This window comes from Propithecus coquereli, unplaced genomic scaffold (assembly GCF_000956105.1).
Source record: "Propithecus coquereli isolate 6110/MARCELLA unplaced genomic scaffold, Pcoq_1.0 Scaffold91, whole genome shotgun sequence".
Taxonomy (NCBI): domain Eukaryota; kingdom Metazoa; phylum Chordata; class Mammalia; order Primates; family Indriidae; genus Propithecus; species Propithecus coquereli.
The window spans coordinates 4,060,507-4,087,825 of record NW_012155396.1 but is presented as its reverse complement, the minus strand read 5'-3'; the positions used below and the strand labels follow the sequence as shown (position 1 = coordinate 4,087,825).

At 59.8% G+C, this 27,319-nt stretch overlaps 1 protein-coding gene across 1 annotated transcript; it reads left to right on the top strand.

Annotated features, from left to right (window-relative positions):
• The first annotated feature begins 916 nt into the window (after positions 1-916).
• KCP (kielin/chordin-like protein) lies at positions 917-25,225 on the top strand. Its single transcript, XM_012664735.1, has 36 exons — positions 917-983; positions 3,245-3,411; positions 3,902-4,091; positions 4,173-4,249; positions 7,060-7,147; positions 8,623-8,705; positions 10,382-10,475; positions 10,623-10,702; positions 10,773-10,866; positions 11,166-11,251; positions 11,325-11,406; positions 11,627-11,779; positions 11,853-11,959; positions 12,035-12,128; positions 13,350-13,523; positions 13,636-13,718; positions 13,872-13,965; positions 14,066-14,257; positions 14,447-14,617; positions 15,593-15,769; positions 16,446-16,531; positions 16,812-16,902; positions 17,018-17,100; positions 17,195-17,288; positions 18,223-18,396; positions 18,602-18,684; positions 19,253-19,373; positions 20,692-20,771; positions 20,993-21,092; positions 22,118-22,260; positions 22,562-22,734; positions 22,815-22,926; positions 23,015-23,116; positions 23,887-24,051; positions 24,489-24,795; positions 24,969-25,225. Exons 1-36 carry the CDS (start codon positions 917-919, stop codon positions 25,223-25,225), a joined length of 4,524 nt encoding a protein of 1,507 aa, XP_012520189.1.
• The last annotated feature ends 2,094 nt before the right edge of the window (positions 25,226-27,319 follow it).

The window sequence follows — 27,319 nt, the reverse complement described above, 5'->3', positions numbered from 1 at the left end:
TTGGCAGGATTCACAGCCCCGCCCTCGATGTCCCTCTTTGCCTGTGAGCTTGGGGCCGCAGCCCTTTGCTTCCCAGCTGCACTGAGGAGCGTCCCAGCCTTGCAGCCCACGTGGACAGCTTCCCTCACTTCCTCTGCCTGCTGAGCCCGGGGCCCAGCACTGCCCCCTACCCAGCCTCACCCCACAGGCCAGGCCTGAGCTCAGGAGCTGGAAAACGGGGCTGGGACCAGTCTGGGAAGGGAGGCCTTGGTGTTTGGGGTCAAGCCTGGGGCTGCTGGGGCGGGTAGGGGTGGTGAGTGGAGTCCAGGAAAGAAACTCAGAGGAAGAGAGAGGAATATACTGGGTGTCCTTGATTTCGGAGACCAGGATTAGCTCTTGCTGTTACTAATTATTATTTACTGAGTATTTACCAAGTGTCTGCCACTCCCATCACTTCTTTGTGTACATAATCTCATTTAATCCTCACTACAAGTCTGTAAAGTAGGCATGGGATCCCAGTTTACAGACAGGTAAACTGAGGCAGAGAGAGGTTAGTGATCTAAGGCCACATGGAATTGGCCAAGCAGGGATTTGAACCCAGCTCAGTCTGCTTGTCCTGTAAAGAGGCGTTCCCAGGGCCAGGGAGAGGGGCTTTCCCCGAGCCCAGGCGTGGTGGACTTGGGTTTATTTTCAGGGTCTCCTCCTGGATCCTGCGCAGGAGACAAGGGCCGCACCGCCTGGTTTCCTGTGAGGCTGGGGCTGCCCTCTGGGGTCAGGCCGGGCGCCCCGGGCGGTGGCGGTGCCCATGGGGGAGGGGGCGCGGAGGGGGGGTGAGCCCTCCCTGAACAAAGGCTGGGTGGGAGCGGCCTGTGGCTCCCCACCCCGCCTTCCCCAGCGCCTGCCGAGCCGCGACGACAGACAGCGAGGCGGAGCCAGCATGGCGGGGGCCCTGCTGCCCCTGCTCCTGCGGCTGGGGACCCTGGCGCTGGCCGTGGGCGCGGGAGGTGAGTCGGGGCGCCGAGGGCTTGGGGAGGCCAGGCGCGCCCCCACCTCCTGCTCTGGCCGTCTGAGCAGCCAGGCGGTCGGTGGGGGGGCGCTGCTTCTCCAGCCGCGGGGGGGGGGGGCGGCGCGCGCACCCTCCAGGCCAGCTGGTCCTCCCCGTCGGGGAGGTGGATTGGGCAGAGTGGGGGTGCAGGGCGGGGAGGGGGCCCCTGCTATGCCTCTGGAGGGAGTCCTGCGGCCAGGAGTGGGGGAAGAGAGAGGCTGCCCGGACATCTGGGAGTCTGAAGTTAATTATTTGTCTTGAGAAAGGGGGGATAAGGAGGCCCACTGTGGGAGCCGACTTCGAGTCTCTGGGCTGGCCCTTCCCTGAGGGGACAGGCAGGCACGGAGGGCGAGTGCAGGCGCTGGGAGGGGAGCAGAACCGTTCCATGGGAGCAACCAGGTTTGTGCCAATCTCGGGAGCTCTGTCTGTGTGTGGGTCTCCCCAGCCTCCCCCTGCCCCTTCTTGTGTCTGCCTAAGCAGCACTGGAGCGGTGGCAGGGAGCAGGGCTCACGGGGAGAGCCGGGTGAGGTGATGCGGGAGTCTAGCCTGGGCAGAGGGTTTCAGGTGCTGAAACCCCATCCCTGGCCGCTTTCCTCACGGTTGGGAGGGAGCTGGGCACAGGAGCCGTGCCAGGACAGAGTGCTGTTCCAGGGGACAGGATTGCTGCACAAGGCACGGAGATGGGGACAGGCACAGAGGTTTGGATGCCGCTGGACGCCTGGGGGTTAGAACCCCTGATGTGGGGTGCAGCAGGGCGGTGGCTGCTGGGAGCCTCCGCTGTGCTGTGCAGAAAGGTCGGCAGAGAGAAGAGGTGCAGATGGAGGCAGGGGGCTGGGTCTCCTGAATGGGGACAGTGGGGAGACGATTGGAGAGGGACAAATGCATTAGGGGACAACTGAGGGAGACCAGAGACTGATGGGATTTGGGAGGGGTACAAAAGAGCGGGGCTGAGCCCCAGATTTCTAGCTTAGGTGACTAGGTAACGGGATGGCATTACCAAACCCAGGAGCTCAGGGCAAGGCAGGTTTGGAAGAGGGCAAGCTTGGTTTTGGACTAGAATCTCCTCCCCACTTGGTGGTGGCAGTGGCAAGCGGAGTGGGTGACGCTGTTCTGCCCCACAGGCCTAGTGTCTGTGAGAAACCTTTCAGCCGCCCCACGCCCAGCCTTACTAATGAGCTGCTGCTGTGGGGAAAGACCCAGTGCGCCCGCCTCCTCCAGGCCCTCCCTGCCCTGGCCACCCCCACTTGGGGGAGGGGTCCTGTCTGCCTGTTCCCCTCCTGCCTTTACTTTCCTGGCTACAGAGAGGGATCAAAGTGAGAAGGTGAAAGTGGCCTTGCCCAGTCCAGGCCTGTGCTCAGAGGCGCCGCTCCCCACTTCCCTGGACATATTGTCACCTAGAACCAGGGACAGGCTGTCTTTCCTCCGCCTGGTGTGCTGAAAGCTAGTGGGCACATTGCCAGCACTTTCCCCAGACCCTTCAGGAAATGCAGCCAAGTCCTGCTTTCTAGAACCCAGCCCACCCAAGATGGGGGCCACCAGGACCCTCCACCCCAGGCCTGGAAAACAGTGGTCAGGCTTGGGAATGGGAATAGAAGAAATAGTTGTCCCTCCCTGAGCACATTCTCCGGAAGCGGTGCCCATTCTGACAGGTGTAGAGGGTGGGGGCTACTCACGTGCTCCCTGAAAAGACCCTCAGCTCAGCCTGGGCACCTTAATGTGGCCCCACCTTGCACGTGTCTATCACCCTCCCCTGCATTTCAGCCTGTGCTGGCGTCTGGGCCCTCCCAGCATGGCATGTCAGCTCCCCAGGCCATCCCTGGCCAAGTCCCTGGCCCAAAAGAGGATGGATGATCCTGATGCACCCTGCCATGGCTGGGGACCCTCACAGAGTCGGGGCAGGCTGCAGGGGACCCTGGTCTGGATGCTGCTCTGCGTCCCCAGCGGGTCGGGGGCCCTGGGGCTCACCCTAACAAGGACAGAAAGCCGGTCTGGGCCACTTTTGTCCACTCAGGGCTTCCTCCTCCTCCTCCCATGCCCCTGCTCCCAGCTTTCATGGCTGCATCCCCACAGACCGTATCTCCTTCCCTGTATGGTGGGGGGCAGGTGGACATGGTGGGGGCACAGGATGACCCTCCTCCCCCACGTAGTTCAGAGGACAGAACCAGGAACCCTGGCCAGCCCTTCATCCTTAAGCTCACACGGGATTCCCGTGCCCTTCAGGTGGGGCCGTCCCCAGGGAGCCCCCCAGGCCTGCTGACACCCACACCCACCAGCAGCAGGCACCTGCCCACTCCTCAGCCCCTGCTGGCAGCCCCCAGGAGCAGGGGCACCCCCTTCGAGAGTGGCTTGGGCGGCTGGAGGCTGCGGTGATGGAGCTCAGACAGCAGGTACCATGGAAGCAGCTTGAGCAGGGGGAGGAAGGAGATAAGGGGTGGGGCTTGGGGCGGGGCCCAGGGCCCTAAAACAGCGTTTTGTTTTAAATGCACATGGAGAGGCTCTTATCTGAACAGTTCTTAACATCAACTCTTTCACACAAATGAAGAACCTCCAGGATATTTGTTTTGTCACCCAGATTTTCATATTGTTTCCCGTGTTTGGGAAATGTTATAGAGCGATTATAGATAAGGAAAGGTTTGGATGAGTAAAGAAGTCCTTAACTGTTGGGACAGGGAGTTGGGTGCCCATTCTGTCCAAAGGAGAGGCCTGGGGGCCCATTGCTCCCCCACGTGAGCTGGGTTCTGATGGAGGGGGACCCACCTCTGCTCTGGAGTTGTCAGATTTCCTTCTCATCCTGCCTCAGTTTTGCACCCACACATCTGTGGGAGATGGTGGGGGAAGCTGAGCTAGTGCCTGCCACCCCCTGCCCTACTCCCCCAGAATGAGGACCTGAAGGCGAGGGTGCAGCGGCTGGAGGCCTGCGAGTGCCGCCCCGCCTCTCCTCAGTGCTGGGGGCTGGGGCGTGCCTGGCCTGAGGGTGCCCGCTGGGAGCCTGACGCCTGCACGGCCTGCACCTGCCAGGATGGGGCCGCGCGCTGTGGCCCCCAGACCCACCTGCCCCACTGCCGGGGTAAGTGCCAGTCCATCCGCTGGCTGGGGCCACCTCGGGGCCTGCACTCTTGGTGCCTGAATGACAGTACTGTCTCCTCAGGCTGCAGCCACAGTGGTCAGACCTATGGCAATGGGGAGACCTTCTCCCCAGACGCCTGCACCACCTGCCGCTGCCTGGTGAGCTGCTGTGACCCACCTGGATGTCCCATGCCTGTCTCCCTCACCCGTTGATACAGCCTGGTGTGCTAGACGTCATGTAATGGGTCTACCCGCCCCTCCCCCACACCTTGCCACCATGGCCCTCAGCTGACACCCCCGTGCACGCTATGGGGGCGCCCAAACCCCTTGATTTGGATCTGGCAAGCAGTGGCATGGAGGGCAGAGGACGTAGTTGCTTGTCTTTGGACATCACTCCCTCACCTGTGTGACTCTCACTGTCCCCACTCTTCCCCTGCCCCTGTCGTCTACCTCAGCACCCCGCCTGCCTGTTCTCTCTCAACTGGCTCCATGGCCACCTTCTTCCTGCCTTTCCTTCCTCCCTCCTCCATCAAGAAAGCCCTCGGTCCTCTTCCTAGGCTCTCTCCACTCCAGGGAATTCGTTGGCAACTGGAAGAGATGGTTTCCGGGGGTCAAGGGCATCAGGAGATGAAGGAGGGTGGGGGGAGAGGCAGGACATCTGTATTCTGCCCTTACTCCGAGGGTAGCCCATGAACCCAGAACCGACTCATCCTCTGGCTGCTCTGACACGTCCCAGCCTGGGTGGGGCTTGGACGCTGGAGGCCCTGACCTCTTCTGAGGCCTGTACAGCCACCTCCTCTGCTTCCCACAGCAGGGAGCCATAGCCTGCACCCAGAAGCCATGCCCAAGAGGACCCTGCCCTGAGCCCGGAGCATGCTGCCCACACTGTGAACCAGGTCCAGCCTCCTGCCAGTCCCGCCCCACCTCCTGCACGCGCTCTGGGGACCCACAGCCATGGTCTGCCACCTGGGAGCGAGCAAGTGTGGGGCACCTGCCCACTGCCTCTGACGGCAGTCCTAGGAGTTCAGAGCCCACGCCCAACTCAGCAGACACTGGCTCTGGCCTGGGACTGAGTCAGAGACTACAAAGGAGGCCGGGCATGGTGGCTCACACCTGTAATCCTAGCACTCTGGGAGGCCGAGGCAGGCGGATCGTTTGAGCTCAGGAGTTCGAGACCAGCCTGAGCAAGAGCAAGACCCCCATCTCTACTAAAAAAAAATAGAAAGAAATTATCTGGACAACTAAAAATATATATATATAAAATTAGCCGGGCATGGTGGCGCATGCCTGTAGTCCCAACTACTCGGAAGGCTGAGGCAGTAGGATCGCTTGAGCCCAGGAGTTTGAGGTTGCTGTGAGCTAGGCTGACGCCACAGCACTCTAAAAAAAAAAGAGACTACAAGGGAAATAGACACATGATTTCTCCTGCCCTCAGGGAGCTTCTAGTCTAGTTGAGAAGATACATTTATAGCTAGTCTAACTCTAGATTTCAGATGCAATGACTGTAGTAAGAGGAGGTGTAGAAGGCAGTAGAGTACGTGCTTTGCCAGAGGAGGGACAGGAGGGTAGGGAAGGCCATCCAGGTGGTCGGGGTGTCTCTACAGACAGTGGCTCATTTGAGCTGATCTTCAAGAGAAAGTGGAATTTCACCAGCTGAAGGAGAAGGAATACTTGAGGGCCCCCTGGGCACAAGGACAGGGTGGCAAGAGGTGTGCTGCAGGAAGTCAGTCTGGGAAGGCCCGTGGGAACAGGCTGCAGTAAGTCTTGCAGTTTGGGCTTTCTTCTGTGAGCAATGGGGAGCCATTGAAGGCTGAAGAGCCAGAGTATGGCGTGGTGGAAGAGGTGTTTTAGGAATATTTATCTGGTATGGGCTAGATGCAGAGAGCCCAGTTAGGGGGCTGGCACAGCATTGTCTAGGCATGGAGCCAGGGGTGGCAGAGGGCTTTAGAAAGGGGGGTGTTTCTAAAGAATGGGCAGAAGCTGGTGGCTGGTCAATCCCATGGAATAGTGGAGGCCAAGTTGGGAAAATAGGAGGGCAGAGGTGCCAGGGGTGTGGAGAGAGCTGGGAGGAAGAGGGGCCCATGGCTGAGCTGGGCTGTTACTCGCTCATAGTCAGGGGGCTAGGGGTGCCAGATTTGGCAGATAAAAGTGCAGGATGCCTGTTAAATTTAAATTTCAAATAAACAACGCATAAGGTTTTAGTATAAGTATATCCCATGCAATATTTGGGACATTCTTATACTAAAAATTGATTCGTTATTTATCTGAAATTCAAATTTAACTGAACGCCCTGTATTTTATGCGGCAACCCTCCCCCCCCCGGAAAGGAGTCTCAGCTGGTAGAGAGAAAGGTGAGACAGGACTCAGACCAGTGAGGTCTCGAAGTGCAGCCTGGGAGTCTGCACCAGAGAAGTCTTGGGAGCTGACGGAGCTCAGAGGAAAGGCACACACACAGCTTTCTGGGCACGTGGTGCCTCAGGGCCACTGCTAGCCTGTATGTTGCCTTTGGCGAAATAAAAAAGGCACCACTCTCATGAAGACACTTTATTTCCATCTGTTGTAAAATAATGGAAATATACTATGTTGGAGTCAGGCACTTTAATGCCATCTGCTGGAGAGTTGCAGTATAATGAATATTAAAATCTCATGACTGCCATCTGAATGGTGCCCCTTTGATCTGGCACCAAGTCTCACTTGGGGGCCTGGGCCTGGGTTTGCAGGCTGCCCTGGGGGCCACAGGGCTGGAGAAACATGGCATCCGGAGCCCTGTGTCATCTGCACCTGCCAGGTAAGGGAATTAGGGGCTGGCCCTAGCCACCACCCACGTCCCTGCTGCTTGGCATAGGCCAGGTCTGGCCGTGCAAGCCCAGTCTGGGAGTGAGACAGGGCTGCTGCTGCTGCCTGGGCATCTGGACCATGGAGAGGGAGGGAGGGAGAAAGGGTGGGAGGGCTCAGTGTCTGCCCCGCAGGCAGGGACCGTGCGGTGCCAGGGGCCCTCATGCTCAGAGCTCAACTGCCTGGAGAGCTATACTCCACCTGGGGAGTGCTGCCCCATCTGCCGGCCAGGTGACCTTCTGCCCTGCCCCTCCATCGCCTCAGCCCCGGAGGGTCCAGTACCTACTTGGGGTCATGCCTTCCCTCGGGTAATGTCCACCCACCCTGCTCTCTGGTGACCCTCCTGTCATCCTGGCAACCCTCCCTAGGCTGTGAGTATGAGGGGCAGCTTTATGAGGAAGGGGCCAACTTCCCGTCCAGCTCCAACCCTTGTCTCCAATGCTCCTGCCTGGTGAGTCCACCTGCCACCTCTGCCCAGGCCCCGCTCGTGCTTGGACACCCCTGCTCTGCCCTGGGCCATGCCTGCCACTCTTCCAGCCTCCTCACATGCCTCCCGAGAGCTGGTGCCAGTGAGGCGCTCTCTCCATCTCTGCCCTGCGCCCCACTCCTCCGAGGGTACCCAACACCTACCTGCCATGCCCTCCCTGGGAGCCAGGCCTGCAGGCATCACAGCCACTGGTGCATTACAGAGGAGCCTGGTTCACTGCGTGCCCATCAAGTGCCCACCCAGCCCCTGCCCTGAGCCAGTCCTGAGGCCTGGGCACTGCTGCCCAACCTGCCAAGGTGAGAGCCCCTGGCCTTTGCCTAGTGGAGCCACATGTGGCTGTTCACACCATTTCTCAAACCCCAGAGCCACCCTGCTGGCCCCTGATGGGGTTTGGTCCATCTTCTAGGCCTATGCTGGAGCCGGAACACCTGAGCTCACATTCTGCCCTTGCCACTGTGTCACTTTGTGCTTGTGTGTAACTAAGTGACTCTGTGCCTTGGTTTCCCCATTTGTAAGGTGCTGGTGAGTGATGGTGTCCTATACCTCACAGTGCTACTTAGTAAATGTTCGTTATCTGCTTTGTGCTCCCTAAACACATAAGTCACGGATCAGCCCTCATGGGTGACCACTAGAGTGTGATACTAAGTCACACATGAGTGCAAAATGCTGTCACATGGCAAAGGCTGGAATAGAAGCAGGTGCCAGGTACAGGGGAGATTCAGAGGAAGGAGACCCGATCCAGCTTGGGCACAGCAGGGAAAGCAGCCTTGGGGACAGTGCTCCCGAGGTGGCCCTTACCGGTGAAGAGCAGTTCTCCGGGTGAAGGGCCAGGGAAGGAGGAGGGCGTTCCTGGAAAAGGAACAGCCCAAGCAAAGGCTTAGAACCGGCACAGTGGGGGTGGGTGGTGTTAGGTGGGATAGGTGGGAAGACGCAAGGAGGCATGAATGGAATGGCCAAAGCTTAAAGTGAGAGGTGACAGGGGCCAGAGACAGGTGGGGCAGGTGGGCTGTGCTATGTACTGGGAAAGGGCAGGCTAAGGAGTTTGGGCCTCACCCTGCCTGGGGCAGTGGGAGCCACAGAGGAGTTTAGGCAGGGTGTGACCCCATCTGGTCTCGGCTCAGGAGAGAGCCAAGGAGGACAGTGGGGGTGGGCTGAGGCTGGGGTCCAGGCCGTTCCCACCAGGCCTCCTCTCTGCCCCCCCCAACCCCAGGCTGCACAGAAGGGGGCTCTCACTGGGAGCACGGCCAAGAGTGGACCGCACCTGGGGACCCCTGCCAGATCTGCCGGTGCCTGGTGAGTTCCGAGGCTGCTGCTGGGCTGTCTACCCCCGCCCCCAGGTCCCTCAGGCCCACCGTATTCATGCCTTCATTCCGCTGAACTCACGCCATAGGCACTGGGAGGGGACCAGAGGGAGGACACCTAGTCCTGGGTGCTGTGAGGGTGGGCACTGTATGCCCAGCCCTGGGCACGGTAGGCACTCACAAGCCGGAGGAGGAGAGAGGCAGGGCAGGATGGGACGGGCGGCAAAAGTTCCAGGGAGGGAGAAACGCGGCCAGACTCGCGGTACCTGGAGCTGTGCTGTGCGATCGGCAGCCACGACTGCACGTGGCTGCCGAGCTCTCGAAATGTGGCCGGTCCAAACTGAGATGTGCTATCAGTGTAAAATACATGTCGGATTTTAAGGACTTACTACAAAAAAAGGAATGCAAAATATCTCCTGAATCTACCATGTTGATTACATGTCAAAATAACATTTTCGATACATTGGGTCAAACAAAATATATTGTTAAAATTTAATTTCATCTGGTTTTTTTTACTAAAGTAAATGGCACAAGTTGCCTGCATTGTATTTCTATCAGGCGGCACAGATCTACTACATCTTCACCGGAGTCGTGCTTACCTAGGCCGTTGAGGGCAAGCAGGGTTTGCAGGGAGCACTGGGGAAGATGCCCAGGTACAGGGACGAGGAAGGGCAAAGCCTGGAGAGGAAGGCAGGGCCATGTGGGCCGTGATGTCCAGGCAGGCACGTGAGGAGGGCTGTGCTTCCTGGGGGCTGAAGCCAGCGCCCTGGAGCTTCCCGACAGCCTGCTAAGGACTAAGGACACTGCTGTGAGGGCCATGGGGCACCCAACCCCACTGCAGCCATGTCCTCCCCGTCCCTGTCCACGCTGACACCCCGTCCCCCTGAGAAGACCCTGGTGAGGCAGGAATGTGGGTGCAAATATGAGGGGTGGGTCTGTTTGGGACAGCCCATGGGGGAGCAGCCACTGTGTTAAGTACCAACTTCCAGACACCTTATTTCATTTCATTTCTGTAACAAGCCTACAAGAGCAGGTCTATCATTGTCCACATTTTTCAGATGAGTAAACTGAGCCACAGCGAGCAGAAGTGACATGCTAGGCTATAGGTCTGTTTAGCTTCCTAGGGCTGCTGTAACGAAGTACCGTGGAGTGGCTTGTTCCCAATTCTGGGAACAATTATCTCCCAGTTCTGGGGGCCAGAAGTCTGAGATCAGGCTGTTGACAGAGCTGGTTCCTTCCGAGGGCCGGGAGGGAGGCTGGTGCAGGCCTTTGCCCTGGTGTCCGGCAGCGTGCTGGCGATCGCTGGCATCTTTTGGCTTCTGCAACACTCAGATTTCTGCCTTCCTGTGTGTGTGTGTGTGTGTGTGTGTGTGTGTGTGTCTGTGTCCAGATTTCCCCCTTTTAGAAGGACCCAGTCATATTGGATGAGGGCTCCACCCTAGTCCAGTATGACCTCATTTTAACTAATTACATCTGCAACAACCTTATTTCCAAATGAAGTCACATTCTGAGGTCCTAGGGGGTCAGGGCTTCAATATATGAATTTGTGGGGGCATGCAATTCAACCTGTAACATCTAATAAGTGGATAGCTGGGATTCGAACGCTGTTTCTGCCCCTTGGCTGAGCCCTGATGACCCCTTCACCTGCCCCCCCCCTTCCCCCACCAGGAGGGCCACATCCAGTGCCGCCAGCGGGAATGCACCAGCCTGTGCCCGTATCCTGCCCGGCCCCTCCCGGGCACCTGCTGCCCCGTGTGTGATGGTGAGTCGTGGGTGGAGCAGCGTCCTGAGCTCAGAGGGCAACCTGGCACCTCAGAGAGCTGAGGGGTGCCCAGCTCGGGTCTCCCATGAAGGCAGGGGTGGGCAGTGAGGGCCCCTGGGGAGCACCTGAAGCACCTCTTCCCAACAGGCTGCTTCCTAAACGGGCGGGAGCACCGCAGCGGGGAGCCCGTGGGCTCCGGGGACCCCTGCTCCCACTGCCGCTGTGCTGTGAGTGTGGCCGCCTGGCGGGGGCTGGGGGTGGCTTCCCGGCCTGCGTCTCACTGTCCACTGCCCGTAGAACGGGAGTGTCCAGTGTGAGCCTCTGCCCTGCCCGCCCGTGCCCTGCAGACACCCAGGCAGGATCCCTGGGCAGTGCTGCCCAGTCTGTGACGGTGAGTGGGGGTCAGGGTCACCACGGGAGGGGCAGGCACCAGCCTGAGAGGGTCTCCAGGTGTGGGGGGTTGCTTCCCTTGGACCTAAGCACCTGTCCCACAGGTGAGTCCTCACCTCACCTTCTCGTGGCAAACAGCACCGTGGCAGGCTGCACCCCGTGATGTGTTGGGGGGACTGGTGGGGCCTCCTGGAGGACTTGGATGGGTCCTCGTCAGGGTTGCGGGGAGGCCTTGGGGTGGCGTGAGGCTCCCCCTCGGCCTCCAGCCCTGTACCCCCATTGTCCTGTGCTCCCATCCAGGCTGTGAGTACCAGGGACACCAGTATCAAAGCCAGGAGACCTTCAGACTCCAAGAGAGTGGCCGCTGCGTCCGCTGCTCCTGCCAGGTAGGCAGTCCCACCTTCTCATGCCCAGATCTGGCCCGTTCCTTGAGGGTCTCTCATTGGGTCTCCCTCCTAGGCTGGCGAGGTGTCCTGTGAGGAGCAGGAGTGCCCACTCGCCCCCTGTGCCCCGCCTGCCTCCGGCCCCCAGCTCTGCCCAGGTGTGTGTGTGTTTGCGGGGGAGAGCGCTGCCTCCACGGGGCTGGGGGTGGAGGGGTGTCCCTTCCCGGTAAGGGGGAGGGGGCTGCTAAGTCCACTAGCCATTGTGCAGCGTGTTCAGAGGCTCTGGCGGGGATGGTGAAGCCAGGGTCCCCATGGTCTGGGAAGGACAGGGATGGGTGGGAGGTGTTCGGTTGCCCTATGACACCCCTCTTACTGTAGCCTGCGTGCTGGATGGAGAGGAGTTTGCCGAGGGCGTCCAGTGGGAGCCTGATGGTCAGCCCTGCACCGCCTGCTCCTGTCAAGATGGGGCGCCCATGTGTGGAGCTGTGCTCTGCCCCCCAGCCCCCTGCCAGCACCCCACCCAGCCCCCTGGTGAGTGCTCTGGCCCATCCTGGCTTCCTTCCCCTGCTTTGCAGGCCCACCCTGACCGGCCTGCCTCACCCAGGTGCCTGCTGTCCCAGCTGTGAGAGCTGCACCTACCACGGCAGAGTGTATGCCAATGGGCAGAACTTCACGGACGCAGACAGCCCTTGCCACACCTGCCGCTGTGAGGTACCTCCCGAGGCTTGCTGCTGCCCTGCTGAGCCCCTCCTGGGCCCACCCCCATTGCTGTCTCCCCTGCTCCAGGATGGGACTGTGAGGTGCTCCTTGGTCGACTGCCCTCCCACGACCTGTGCCAGGCCCCAGAGTGGACCCGGCCAGTGCTGCCCCAGGTGCCCAGGTATGGTTTACTGTGCTGGGTGGCTCGGGACCCTGCTGCCCCATGGCCCTGTGGGCCAACAGGTACCTTAGAAAGCAGCGGCCTTCTGAATCATTTTCAGTCTGACACTGTTGGCCTATAAAGAGACATAAAAGGTTTCAGGAGTTTTGCAGGGCTTTGCCTTGAAGGAATATGTGAACGTGTTAGTTCACAGATCAAAAGCTGCCTCACCTGAGGAGGGCATCTCACTGGTCAGCGTTTGCATGGCGACGCTGTCTCAGACCTGAAGGCTGCTTATGCCTGACGCCTCTGTAGGTCAAGGCTCAGTATGTGGTCACAGGCTGAGAACTGATCAAAGAGTGCCTGCCCACCCCTGACAGACACCTGTGGCTAGAAACAATTGGCCTAAGGGACAGTTCCTGCTTCACTCCTGACTACTTGTCTCAATCAACAAAACACTAGATGAAGAAATATAGAGCCACTGTATTTCTGTTTAGCCTTTCTGCTAAGTGATAATTCTATCTTAGGACTTAGAAGTTTATCTTAGAAAGATTTTGTAACCATTTGCTCACATAGATAGAGTTAATTAAGGGATCTCTAGAAGCTTTTGGGGACACTTTAAACCTAAAGGAACTACCTGTTATTATGTAAATCTGTTCCCACTGGCAACTGATCTCTGCACCAATAAATAAAGATGGGGGAGTCGGGGGTCATCCAGCATGACACAGTTGAGAACTCTCTGGAACTCACAGGTTGTGGGTGGGAGAGCAGAGATTTGTTTATCCCTTTGTGTTCCTACACCACCCTCCCCTCCCATCCACCGTTTCCTCTTCCAATACCCACCCCTGGCCCCGTACACCGCATATCTACCTGTAGAACACAGCTTCATGCAGCAGAGTTTGAGCCTGCCATGTAGGAGACTGCTGGATGCATGGGACACATCCCTGCCCGAATGGAGTCTGTGCAGGCCATATGTCACACACACAGGCACACACACGTGTAAACTCTTCAGTTTCCCTTCGGAAACACACACCTGCCTGCTGGTGAATGGCCTCAAATGCACACACAGAGGCATGAGCTTAGAAGCATGTGCACGCCTGCGCACGTGTGTGCACAGGCCCCGCCTCCTCTCCCTCTGCAGGGACAGCTTCCGATCGGACACTTTCACAGTGTCTCTGGGCTCCCGGGGTGGAGGGACTGTCAGGCTGTGCACCCATTCCTGCCCCCACTGGCCTTGCCCAGACTGCATCCTGGAGAAACAGGTGTTTGTGGACGGCGAGAGGTTCTCTCACCCCGGAGACCCCTGCCAAGAGTGCCAGTGCCAGGACGGCCATGCCCACTGCCAGCGTCGCACCTGCCCTAGGCCCCCCTGTGCCCACCCGCTGCCTGGGACCTGCTGCCAGAACGACTGCAGTGGTGAGGTGGACGGGATGGTGGCTCCCTGAGGTGGCTTGGCCCCGGGATGGCAGCTTGGCCATGGTGGGAGAGGGAGTGGCTCTCTGCAGGCCCACAGCTGCCCCTCCCCCAGGCTGTGCCTTCGGTGGGAAAGAGTACCCCAACGGAGCGGACTTCCCCCACCCCACTGACCCCTGCCGTCTGTGTCGCTGTCTGGTGAGTCTGCGAACTGGACAGCAGGAGCCCAGGGAAGTGGAGGTGGAATCCGGGGGAGGCAGGAGAGGGCCACCGAGACGCGGGTGGGAGGGGTGGTCTCCTGGGCCTCCCACCACCAACCCGGCCTGGCGTGGTCCATCTGTCCATCCGCAGAGCGGCAACGCGCAGTGCCTGGCCCGCCGCTGCCCGCCGCTGCCCTGTCCCGAGCCGGTCCTGCTGCCGGGAGAGTGCTGCCCGCAGTGCCCGGGTAGGGGCCGCCCCCTCGGGCGGGCGGAGCCAGGCCGCTCCTCCCCGGAGCCCCCTTGGTGGCCTCTTCCTGCGCCTCCTTGACGCGAGCTCTCCCGCAGCCGTTCCTGCCGCCAGCTGCCCGCGGCCGGGTGGCGCGGTCCCCGCCCGCCACCAGGAGCACTTCTCCCCGTCCGGCGACCCTTGCCGCCGCTGTCTCTGTCTCCACGGCGCCGTGTCCTGCCAGAGGCTGCCCTGCCCGCCCGCGCCCTGCGCCCACCCGCGCCAGGGGCCCTGCTGCCCCTCCTGCGACGGTATCGCCCCGCCGCGCCCCTCCCGCCCACCCCGAGCCCCCTGCCCAGTCCCCGCTCACCCTGCCCGGGATCCCCCGTCCTCCGTGCCCGCCCCTCCCACGTGGGGTTCTCATTGAAAATGCGGGGACAGTGTCCTCAGCCGGGCCTGGGAGCCACGCCACGGCCCCCCAGCCCCTCCCTTGTCCGCAGGCTGCCTGTACCGGGGGAAGGAGTTTGCCAGCGGGGAGCGCTTCCCCTCGCCCGCCGCCGCGTGCCACGTCTGCCTCTGCTGGGAGGGCGGCGTGAGCTGCGAGCGCAGGGCTTGTGCCCCCGCGCAGTGCCCCTTCCCCACCAGGGGCGACTGCTGCCCATCCTGTGACGGTGAGGGTCAGGGGCCAGGGGACTGAGGGGTGGGGTGACAAGAGGTCTGGGTTAGAGTCATCTTTACTGCCCTAGAGTGGATCTAAAATATTTATTACAGTAAGAAAAAAGCCTGGAACTGAAGTCTAGATTTTTTCCTGCCTCTGGTGCTATTTGGCTGTGTGGCCTTTGGCAAGTTACAAAACCTCTGTAGGCCTAATTTTAACTCCTGTAAAAAGAGAGTTGACCAGCCCCAGTTCCCCAGTCTTCTCTCATACTTGTTCTGTCTAGCAATATTTGCTATATACACTCTGCTAACTGTAATTTTATTCATTTAGTATTTTTCTTCAAATTAACTCGCTAATTTAAATTTATTTAGAAAAGAGTTTTATGTCAGACTGTAAATGGAAAATTAGACTTGCCAGGAACAGATTACCATAAAATTGAATACAATTAAAAACATATTGTTAAATTCTAGTCATATACTTTTGCCTGCCAAGGCTTTGCGCCTGAGGCTTGCCCTCTCTTTTTTACAAAGAGGTGAGCAAATGTCAGAGAGCTGCCGCCACCCCGGGCCCCGCCCCTCCTTGATTAATCAGAGGGCTTGAAGGAGCATTGGGAAGGGGATACCTGGGGTCTGCACCACCTAAGTCCACTGGTACGACTCCAGCTCTCCTGGGGTTGGGAAAATTGGTGCCTTCTGGCAGTGGCCTGCTGAGTGTTTAAGCCTGGGGACAAATTCCTTGTGGGTTTCTTCCTACAGATTGGACAGGGAGATTTTTTTGGCAGGATGAAGGGGAGAAAGTTTGCCCTTTAGCCAGTGCAAACCCTGTCCCACTTGAAACTCCTTTGCCTCCTGGGCCTGGACTGTGCCCTCCCCTCCTGCCAGGTGCTAGACCTTTGAGGTGGTGGAGGCATGCCTGGTCCCAGCTCAGAGCCATGACTGTGTCCCTCCCTTTTTGCCCCTCCTCCCTGCCTCTGGCTCCTCTCTGGAAGGCTGTGAGTACCTGGGGGAGTCCTACCTGAGCAGCCAGGAGTTCCTGGATCCCCGAGAACCCTGCAACCTGTGTACCTGCCTTGGAGGCTTTGTGACCTGTAGCCACAGGCCCTGTGAGCCTCTGGGCTGCAGCCACCCCCTCACCCCGTCTGGGCACTGCTGCCCCACCTGCCAGGGTAGGGCTGCACGTCCCCTTCCGTCCCCCTTCTGGGGCTCCCAGGGGCCTCCCGCTCCCCATCGGCCCACCCTTGAGATAGACACACACCCTAGTCTTTGCCCAGCTCCCACCCCCACTCCTCTCACACCCATCCACGCCCTTGTCTGTCCCCGCTATCACCTCACCAAATAACTGGTCCTCTGGTTTCCATATCTTCCTGCTCTTAAATTGTCTCTCTACCTTCCTAAAAGATGTCCCCATACTCAAAACTGTTCACTGACTCCCCTTGCCCTGGAGTCGCCAATCTGGAGTGGTAACCTCCTTCCTCTCCTGGCTTCCTCAGCACCATCCTCCCTGGCTTGGCCCACCTCGCCTGGGTTTCCAGGTGTGCCCATTCCCTTCCTCTCCTCTCTCCACACCAGCCCACCTGGATAGTATGTTCCCAGCAGTCTCTGCCCCATGTCCTCCCCGCTGCTCCTTCCACTCTTGCTGCCTGGAGAGCTGCCCTTCATTTGCCGTCTGGGCCGCTGCCTTTCCTCCCAGCCCTCACTGTCCCTGCCACGCCAGGCCATGCTTCTCTCTCCATCTCTGACTCCCTAAGCTTTGGCAGAGGTCCCCAGGCATGGCTGTGTATGTATGTGACAGTGGGGGCTCCATTGAGGGTGGCCCTTCTATTGCGTTCCCCATTCTGCCAGGATGCCTGTACCACGGCGTCACCGCTGCCCCCGGAGAGACCCTCCCTGACCCACTTGACCCTGCCTGCTCCCTCTGTACCTGCCAGGTGAGGTGGCCCCTTTGGGAATGTGGTAACCTTTCATCTCTTGATCGTCCTCTCTGGCCAGAATGGGGCTGTCTCTTCCACCCAGGTCCCAAGCGGTATATGCTGCCTGTGACATCTTGTGGGACAAGACTGGGTTCAGGCCTCCTGGGCTAAGGGAGCTGAGGTTTGGGCCTGGCAGGCCCAGGAGGTGTGCCCACCTTGGGGCAGTGCGCAGCCTGGTTTGAGGGTGTGATGGAGTGACTTGGGAATCGGAAGTGGCAGCATGACTTCTCTCCCCCAGGAAGGTTCCATGCACTGCCAGAAGAAGCCATGTCCCCCAGCTCTCTGCCCCCACCCCTCTCCAGGCCCCTGCTTCTGCCCTGTGTGCCACAGTGAGCTACCTTCCACGTGCCCCAGCCCCAGCCCTTCGCCACCTCTCCCTCCCTCCTTCCCTCCCTTCCTGCCAGGCCTGTCAGCCCCACCACCTAGGAGGATTGTCCCCCATAGGCTGCCTCTCTCAGGGCCGGGAGCACCAGGACGGGGAAGAGTTCGAGGGACCTGCAGGCAGCTGTGAGCAGTGTCGCTGTCAGGTATGGAGGGGAGGGGGAGGCGAGGGCTGGCCCCATTGTCTCTGGGCCCAGGGCTAGGTGGCAAGCCACTGACCTGCATCTGCCTCTCCTGCAGGCCGGCCAGGTCAGCTGTGTGCGGCTGCGGTGCCCACCCCTGCCCTGCCCGCTGCAGGTCACAGAGCAGGGGAACTGCTGCCCTCGCTGCAGAGGTACACCCCGCCCCCCCGTGTGGCCCCTCCCTTCAGACCCAGGGCCCCATGTCCCACTCGGATTTTGCCGACCTTCCTGACCCCTGCCTGCCTTCAGCTTCTCCTACTTCTCCCGGCCCCGCCTGCCCTGCCCAGCCCCCTCCCATGTGCTGGTTAGAGTCCCTTCAAAGCTGCCCCTCTTCCTCACCACACCCCATCCATAACGATAATACTTAACATTCAGTGAGTACAGAGCATGCCAGGGCCCCAAGCTAAGCACTTTACATGTATCATCTCATGTAATCAGCACAACAATCTCATCAGATAAGTACTGCTATCACTTCCATTTTGCAGATGAGAACACAGAGATGCAGGGAGGGAAGGTAACTTGCCTATGGTCACTCAGCTAGAAGGCGGCAGAGTCAAGAAGGGATGCAGGCCATCTGGCTCCAGAACATGAGCCTTTCTCAGCCGCCTGCTGCCCCTCACCCCGCACACCGCCCCCACATGGTGTCACTTCCACAAAACCATCTCAGCGTCTCACTTGCCCTGGGAGGGGAGCAGGACAGATGAAATCCTGATTTAACAGCTGAGGAGACTGAGGCTTGGCAACGTTGAGTTACTTTGGGCAGGCGGTTAGTGATGGAGCCATTCATTCGTTCCACGGGCATTTATTCCACGCCTGCTGCAGGCCAGGTCTTGTGTCCGGCGCTGGGCAGCATGGACAGTGCCTGCTGCCGGGGCTTGGTCTAGCAGGCAGGCAGGCATGGAACGGGATTAGAACCTAGCTGTTCCGACCCCAACCAGTGTCTTTCCCCTCCACAGACAGTTCCGCCCTGCCGCCTTCCTGCCACATCCCACAGACCCCCCTCCTGGCGCCCACCCAGGGTGGGGGGTCAAGGGCAGATGTCCAATCTCAGGCTCCAGGCTCACCCCTGCCCGCCTTGGCCCACAGGCTGTCTGGCTCATGGCGACGAGCACCCTGAAGGCAGTAGCTGGGTGCCCCCCGACAGCCCCTGCTCCTCCTGCGTATGTCACCAGGGCGTTGTCACCTGTGCCCGCGTCCAGTGTGTCAGCTTCTGTGCCCAGCCCCATCAGGGGCCTGGTGACTGCTGCCCTCGATGCTCTGGTACTGGAAGCCTGGGGCGGGCAGGGCACACCCAGGTCCACACGTCCCTGCCTTAGAGCTGGACTGGGTGGCAGAGTCCAGGAGAAGTGGCCTCCATTCTTGTACATACCCCAGGGTAGGGGGAGGCTGGGGCGGAGGGCCCCACCCAGGCATTGTGCCAGCCTGATGGCCACTGGTCCTGTTCTGCTCTCTCCCCACCCCTGAGACTGCGAGCACGAGGGGCGGAAGTATGAGCCCGGGGAGAGCTTCCAGCCTGGGGCGGACCCCTGTGAAGTGTGCATCTGTGAGGTAGGGGGAGCGCCCAGCTGGGGGCTGGGCCATGGGGAGGGGGCAGGCAGCGCGGGGTGAGGCCCAGCCACGCTGGCACTGCGTGGAGCGGGCACTTGGGGCTCAGAGACAGCAGGGCCAGGAGGTCTGGGTTTAGATGTGGAGCAGGGGTTCAGAGTGCGAGGGCACAGGTGACAGCCCCTCCTGGCCCGAGCATGGGGTGGTGTAGGTGGGGGTCACGTTGTGGAGATTCTACTTGGAAGGTAAGGGTGAGCCACGGAAGGGTTTTGAGCAGGTGAATGACGCCATGGGTCAGGGTAGTCAGCGGGATGTGGCAGGATGGCCTGACAGTGCAGGAGGGTCAAAGGGCACATGAGGGTTTAGGCCCCAGTGAGTGGGAAAAGAGGGGGACATCGTCTCTGGGGATTAAGTCACCGGGTGAGGAGCAAGTCTAGGCGACACTGAGGCGCATCCTGGGAGGGTGCAATAGGCCGCTGGAGGGACCTGAGTCCCAGGGAAGGGAAGGGGCAGCTCTTGGTGTTCATGGGTTCATGGCTCGAGACCCACCCCTGCTCACTCATTCTTGTAGCCGCAGCCTGAGGGGCCGCCCAGCCTTCGCTGTCACCGGCGTCAGTGTCCCAGCCTGGTGGGCTGCCCCCCAAGCCAGCTCGTGCCCCCTGGCCCCCAGCACTGCTGCCCCACGTGTGCTCGTGAGTCCAGGGGTGTGGGGATAGATATGTGGGGGGGCTGCCACCCCCAGCCGGCTCTCCTCCCCAGCCCCAGCCCTTTCCTGACTCCAGCGGCTTGTTCTGGAAGCCCATCCCTCGCGGGTGAGGCCTGCACAGTCCCGAGGGAAGCTGGGGACACAGGCAGGGACCCCTTGCCTCCCCGAAGTGGGTGCAGTTTGTGGAGCATCTTGCCCAGCAGGTGGCGCTGCAGGGTGGCAGTTGTGCTGAGATGTCAGGACCAGATGGCCGGGAGTGGCCCTGCCGCAAGGGCGGGGAAGCTATTCTTGATATTTTAGAACACAGATTTAAGATTGGGGTGGGGGGGGAGGGAGTAAAGAAACAGCTATTTTTTTTAGTACAAATATGGAAAGACAGCCAATTTCTGTTTCCTGTATTTAATACTTGTGGCTTACCCAACACGTCATTTCACATTTGCTGTGGAGGCAATTGTTTCAGCTTCTAGTCGTACACCAGCATCGAAATAATCACCTAACTTTGCATTGCAGGCTAATGTTGTTCTCACATATAAAAAACATTCTTTGTATGATGATAACCGCACTCTCATCCTCCTTTTTTTCAAATTTTTATTGTAGTAAAATACACGTAAAAATTTACTATTTTAGCCATTTTTAAGTGTCCAGCTCGGTGGTGTTAAATATATTCGTAATGCGGTGCAGCCATTGCCACCATCCCTGGGAGAGCTGCTGTGATCAACATTTGCTAGAATGTGCTTCGGGGAAGGGAAGAAGACTTTAACATTTATTAAGCACCTAATACATGCCACACACTGTGCTTGGTGTTCTCAATAAACAGAATCTCATTTAATTTTCACAGTTACCCAGTGAGGTAAGTGTTATTCCATTTTTACAGGTGAAGATATGGAGGCTCAGAGAGGTGGATTAATCTGCCCAAATTGGCCCAGGCACTGAGTGCTGGAGCCAGGATTAGAACCTGGGACACCTGGCTCTTCCTGCTGTTTTACCAGACTCTATTGCGGGAAGTGGGAGGGAGAGCAGGCCAGGCCACCTGGCCGTTCTTAGTGACCTCAGGCCGAGGAAGCCACACTTTGTCGTTTCCAGGCCCCCCCCCCCCAGTAGCTTAGCAAAGCTTCTTTTTAAAAGTCTAAACTTCTGTTTGCTGAACTGGAGGGAAAGAGGACCTCTCCTCCCTAAGGTCAAGGTGCTGGGAATATGGATGTGCCCTGGGCCCAAGAAGTCTGAGGGCACAGGGGGTGGGGATAGCTGCGATTCCAACCCCTGCCCCCTCTTTCTGTCCCCGCTCTGGGTTCTTGTCTTCACAGAGGCTCTGAGAAACTGCTCAGAGGGCCCACTGGGGTCTGAGCTGGTCCCGCCAGACCCCTGCTACACGTGCCAGTGCCAGGTGAGCCCTCCTGCCTTGGGGACTCTCAGGGCTCCCTCTTCCTCCTCTTTGGGCTCTGGCTGCTGCTGATCTCTTGCAGCAGCTCCAGGGCTCTCCACTCACCCCGACATTTACCCACTTGTCCTGACTGTCGCATCCCACCTGGGCCCTACTTGCAGCCATGCCCTGCTCCCTCAACCACCTCCTGGAGAGCTGCTATTCTCCACTTACTGTGTTCACAGGACCTGACATGGCTCTGCATTCAGCGGCCCTGTCCTGAGCTCAGCTGTCCCCTGCAGGAGCGCCACACCCCCCCTGGGAGCTGCTGCCCCATGTGCCGGGGTAAGTGCTCAGGAGGGAGACCGGAGGGGGAGGCATTCGTGGGCCACGTGGGCGTCCCAGGTCGGCACTCAGAATGCAGGTTTCATTCTGTGGTAGGAATGGAGGGCTGTTCTTCAGGGCGGAGAAGAGACCCAAGAGGCAGAGGGAGGCAGGGATGAAGCCTGGATTCTCAAGGCCTGGCTTGACGCTTGTCAAGGGTATCAGGACCCCAGGTATACTAGTAGGTCAGCTGGCCCAGAGGGGGGGTCCCACGCTCTGGCTCTTCAGGTTTCTAGGACCCTGCAGACACCCCAAGCACTGGTGCAAGGCCCTCTGGATGCTGGGAGAAGAAGCCAGCACCATCAGGGTGCCAGGGGAATGGGGCAGGTGCTTCCCTACTGTGAAGCTCAGGGTGAGCTCCAGGGAGGGAGGGTGCAGCTGGAAGGATAGTGCCTGCCCATCCCATTTCGCCCTCCTTAGAATGCGTGGTGGAGGCTAATGGCCAGAGAGTGGCAGATGGTGAGAGCTGGCAGGGCCCTAGCAACACCTGCATTGCTTGCACCTGCTGTGTGAGCTGGAGGTGGGGGTGGGAGGGTGGAGGACTTCATAAAACGGCAAAGGGAGGAGCGTCCAACACTCCACCAGCAAATATGGGATCTTTGAGGGGCAGAGGCATGCCGGTGTGGCGCAGGAGCTGCGGGCTGGGTTTCACTCCCCGCCTGAACCGTTAAGTGGGTATTCTTGTGGGACTGGGGCGGGCAGAAGGGGCTGCTGCCTCAGACCACGCCCAGAAGGCCCCCAGGAGTGTGAGGCCAGGGACCTCAGGAAATCCCAGAGCAATGATGTCTGTCCTCAGCGGGACCACGTGGAGTGCCACCTGGAGGAGTGCCGGGCCCTCTCCTGCCCCCAGGGCTGGGCGAAGGGGCCCCAGGCTGGCAGCTGCTGTGAGCGATGCCAAGGTTAGGGCCAGGACCATGGGGGAGGGGTAAGCCAGACGTGGAGTGTGGTAGGGGGCAACTGACCCTCCCTGTCTCCTGTCCCCTCAGCCCCCACCCAGTCGTGCGTGCATCAGGGCCGAGAGGTGGCCTCTGGGGAGCGCTGGGCGGTGGACGCCTGCAGCAGCTGTTCCTGCGTGGCCGGCACTGTGCGCTGCCAAAGCCAGCGCTGCCGGCTGCTCTCGTGTGGCCCCGTGAGTGCCGTGGTCTAAGGTGTGGGGGCGGGGTGGAGGACACGTGGCACTGCCGTCCCGCGGGACCAGGCGTGGGAGAGGGAGGCTGGGCTCCGTAGCGACCCGTGAGCGATCGGGGCCGGAGCTGGTGCTGTTCCCGGCGCGACCACCAGGTGGTGCCCTGACCCCGCTCGCAGGGAGCCTGGGAGCCGGAGTCCCAGACCCCTGAAGACACCTGGGCGATGCTCAGTCGTCCGGGAGGGTCTGCGAAGGGCCTGGCAGGGAGAGCGGTGTGTCTCACGGTGTCTGGGGCTGAGGCCAGGACGAGGCCCCTGCCCTGAGTCCCGGCAGCTGCTGCCCCCGCTGTCTGCCCCGGCCGGCTTCCTGCATGGCCTTCGGAGACCCGCATTACCGCACCTTCGACGGCCGCCTGGTGCACTTCCAGGGCAGCTGCAGCTACGTGCTGGCCAAGGACTGCCAAGGCGGGGACTTCAGGTGCACACCCCATCCCCTCCTCCCTAACCCCTACACCCGGCCCAGCTCACCACTGGCACCTGGGCCTTTCCTGCACGCAGCGTGCATGTGACCAACGATGACCGAGGCCGGATCAGTGTGGCCTGGACCCAGGAGGTGGCGGTGCTGCTGGGAGACGTGGTGGTGCGGCTGTTGCAGGGCAAGGCGGTCACGGTGAGCAGTGCCGGGGAAAGGTCGGTCCTGCACTGTCGACGCGTCCACCCCAACGTTGCCCCTCCTCCCGCCTCCCTTTTCCTTCCAGGTGGATGGGCTCCGGGTGGCCTTGCCCTTCCTGCAGGAGCCGCTGCTGTACGTGGAGCTGCGGGGACGCACCGTGATCCTGCATGCCCAGCCCGGGCTCCAGGTGCAGCTGGGGGCCTGGAAACCTCAGTCCTGTTTAGGCTTGTGTATCTAAACAGAGGGAGTGGGGGTGCCAGCTACCTCCCAGGCCAAAAGAAGGCACGGAGGGGAGGGAGTGCTGCTGGATTCCCAAGACGGGGAGCAGAGACCTGGGGGGCAGCCAGAGGAGTTCTGAGCCTGGTTTCTAATCCTGGCTCAGCCACCCACACACTGGGGTTCTTAGGCAGGTCCCAACCTTCTCTGGGCCTCAGTTTTCTCATCAGTTAAATGGGGGAGGGGTTAGTGGGGGTGGGGAGGATGTCAATTAAGGTCTCCTAGGTGGTGTCTGAGGTTCCTTCCAACTCTCATGGGGAAGAGTAATTTGCCTTCCTGCCCCGAGCAAGAACGAAATTGTAAATTCATAAAATAAGGCTTGTCCACACTTCTAATCCAGACTTTCATTGTGCTTTGTCCTGCGTAAGGCCTGAATGCCCAAGAGAAAGGGAATCCCTAGAGTTTGCATTTCACCCGGGGCCCAGTTCAGGGACACCGATAGGAGAATGTGCCCTCGCGCAGGAGCTGTGGGAGCTCCTCCTGTCATCTGTCTTTGTCCAGGGCTGGCACGGCATGTGCCCCTTGGCCAGGACAGGGTGCCTTCCAAGGGGAGCCTCCCTCGTTCATCCCCCTCCCCTATAGCGCAGAGCGTGCTGACACAGTGCCTGGGGCCGTGATGGCCCCTGGGCTTTTGGGGTCCCTATCCTTGCCCATGCCCCAGTCCCAGGCCTCTCTGCACAGGTGCTGTGGGATGGGCAGTCCCAGGTGGAGGTGAGCGTGCCCGGCTCCTACCGGGGCCAGACGTGTGGGCTCTGTGGGAACTTCAATGGCTTTGCCCAGGATGATTTGCAGGGCCCTGAGGGGCTGCTCCTGCCCACGGAGGCTGCGTTTGGGAACAGCTGGCAGGTGAGTGGCACAGGAACCAGGGCTAGGGGGTGGGAGGCATAGCTGAGCATGGGTCTCAGAGCAGCCCCTGGTCTGGAAAGGGAGTTGAGGAGTCACACAAGATGGCTTTTGGGCTTTCAGGGAGGTTTGAGGGCTTCTTACCTGTCATGGTGCTGAAGGAGGCTGTTGAAAGAGGCCTCATCACCTGAAACCCCAAGCCCTGCTTAGCCACTCACTGGCTGTGTGACCTTGGTCAAGTCACTTACCTACTCTGGGCCTTAATCTGTCCATCTGTAAACTAGTAACAAGGAGAAAGCAGGTGATGCTTCCTTTGCTGTTCTTGTAGGCAGATTTTTGAGACTAAAAGAAACTATTGGGTGGGAAGTGCTTTGAAGAACATAGCACACAAAGGTCAGCTGCCAGAGGTGCTGTCACATCAGGGGCACTCTCCACCCTAGGTCCCAGAGGGGCCAGGCCCTAGCCGGCCCTGTTCCGCGGGCCAAGAGGTGGATCCATGCCGGACAGCAGGTTACCGTGCCAGGCGTGAGGCCAATGCCCGGTGTGGGGTGCTGAAGTCCTCCCCATTCAGTCGCTGCCACGCTGTGGTGCCAGCAGAGCCCTTCTTTGCCGCCTGTGTGTATGACCTATGTGCCTGTGGCCCTGGCTCCTCAGCCGATGCCTGCCTCTGTGATGCCCTGGAAGCCTATGCCAGTCACTGTCGCCAGGCAGGAGTGACGCCTGCCTGGCGGGGGCCCACGCTCTGTGGTGAGGGGTGATGCCTGGTGCAGGTTGGGGCAGGGGGCTGCACAGACAGGAAGGGCAGCCCAGGGGGCTCAGGTCTGGACAGGGTGGGCACAGGGAGTACCCCAAGGGGTGAGCACAGCAACTGGAGCAGTGTCCAGGTGCCCCAGTGACTCTGCCTTCCACTCTGCCTGCAGCGGTGGGCTGTCCCCTGGATCGTGGCTTTGTGTTTGATGAGTGTGGCCCGCCCTGTCCCCGCACCTGCTTCAACCTGCACGTCCCCCTGGGGGAGCTGGCTGCCCACTGTGTGAGGCCCTGCGTTCCCGGCTGCCAGTGCCCCGCAGGCCTGGTGGAGCATGAGGCCCACTGTATCCCACCCGAGGCCTGCCCTCCAGTCCTGATCACTGGGGACCAGCCACTCAGCGCTCTGCCCAGCCCCAGCCGGGAACCATAGGGGACACCCTGAGCCAAGACGACACCTGAACAGGACTCATCAGGCCAGAAGTCTCCCCTTGGCGAGCAGCTGCTACCCTGGTCAGGGCTGCGAAGAGAGTGCCCCATTGGGCACTGGGTGCCTGGGCCCTTCAAACACCCCAGCTGTGTCGAGCCACAAGCAGTAAACTCTGGGCCTGTGGAAGGCTTCCTTGTGTGTATGTGTTTCCTCCTGGTGCTGGGATGGAGGCTGGGCTGCTTGGATCCTGGGGTCCAGTGGTCAGTGTCCTCAGAATCAGAGGACCTTGCTCACTCCTTTGCCTGCATGCCTGGGCTGCCGCAACTGGCTGCTCCCTGGGAAACCCTGTGTGGGAAATCCTGCGACAGGCAGAAGGACCCAGGTGTCCTGGTCCCAGTCCTGTGTTCACTCTGTGTAGCAGGCATGGCCATGGCCCTCACGTGGGAGCCCCCATGGATCCATGTGGGATCCCTCAGGGGCTGAGGAGCGGTGGAGAGGGGCTCAATCTGCACGTGGCCTCCCTTTTCCTCTTGGTTTGGTGGCACTGAGTGCTTGGGCGCCTCCTGGGCCACTCTAAGAGCTGGTGATGCAGGGACTCCTGCCTAGGGGCGGGGGCAGGAGAGACAATAGACCATGAGGCAATGTGGACATGTGCATGTGCGCATAGACACACACACCCTCAGAACCCCAGACAGACACATGCGACACATGTGCAAACCCGCCTGTGCTCACAGCAGCACCCCCCGGTGGGCGTGTGGGCCGTCGACACTCGTGCAGTTTGCGAAGACTTCATCGTAGGGGAGAAAACATGGTGGTTTTAAAAAAAAACTTATAAAGAAAAAGAATTTATTTCTTACAGTCATGAAGCTGAAAAATCCAAGGTCAAGGGGCATCTGGTGAGACCCTCCTTGCTGGCGGCAGTCCTAGGTGGCACAGGGTATCGCATGGTGAGGGGACTGAGTGTGCCCGAGAACACGAGTTTTGAGATAGAAAAAGTGCAGAATTTGAGTTCTCTTTGCCACGTACTAGCTGTGTGATCTCAGAGTTTTAGGGACTTGGTGTTTTAGGGCTTTTAGGGATCAGGGGACTCCATTCTCATTGCTGGGACTCCGATATTCCAACAGGGAGTGAAGGGCTCTGTGACCCGGAGAGGACGCCACGGAGCATCGGTCACCGGCCCAGCATGCTCAGGCGTCTTTCGTGCAGGCTGTTCTCTCTTGGGGCCCTGAGAGGAGAGTTTGCTCCATTCTGTCACGGAGCAGGGACAGAGCAGGCGAATCTGCTCATGACGGTGCTGGGTGTAAAGGTGGCAGGCCATCTGCTGCACTCGGTGCTGCCCTGGGGCTGAGGCCAGGACGAGGCCCCTGCCTTGAGTCCCGGCAGCTGCTGCCCTGCTGTCTGCCCTGGCCGGCTTCCTGCATGGCCTTCGGAGACCCGCATTACCGCACTTTTGACGGCCGCCTGTCGAAGGCGTTTATGCAAACTTCTCTCGTGTGTAACATGCAGATGATAGTAACACGTGTGTCGCATGTTTGGAGGAATAAACAGTGACCCACGGACAGAGTCAGGAGGTGGACGGCGCGGACAGCACTGGGCGGTACTCGGAGGGCCTGGCCTCTCGCTGCTCACACGAGCCTCTTGGAGATGCATGGGCTCTGCCCCGTGTGCTCCCGGAGGGTACCACGTCCCCCCATCTCCCACTGCGGGAACCATTGCCACATGTTAGGGCAGGTAACTGAGTCAGTCTCCTCTAGTGTAAAATGGGGATGACCATGGCACCTGCTTCAGAGTCGCTGCGAGGAAGGATGAATGTACGAAGTGTCTTGGCACTTACTGAGCTGTTGGTAGCAGCTGCGGTTGCGGCCCTCACTGGGCGTGTTACGTGTCCGCACGATGCAGCTGCAAAGTTCGCATGCATGTGTCCGCACGCACGGCGTATGTCAGACATTACTCAGTGGGGATTGCAGACAGGCACACCCACACGCCCCTCTCTTGGGGGTCACATGCCTCACTCCACACTGCCGCCCCATGGCCAAGAAACCGGTGTCAGAGTCAGGCCAGAGTCAGGCTTGGCTGCAGCCCAGGCCCAGGCTCAGG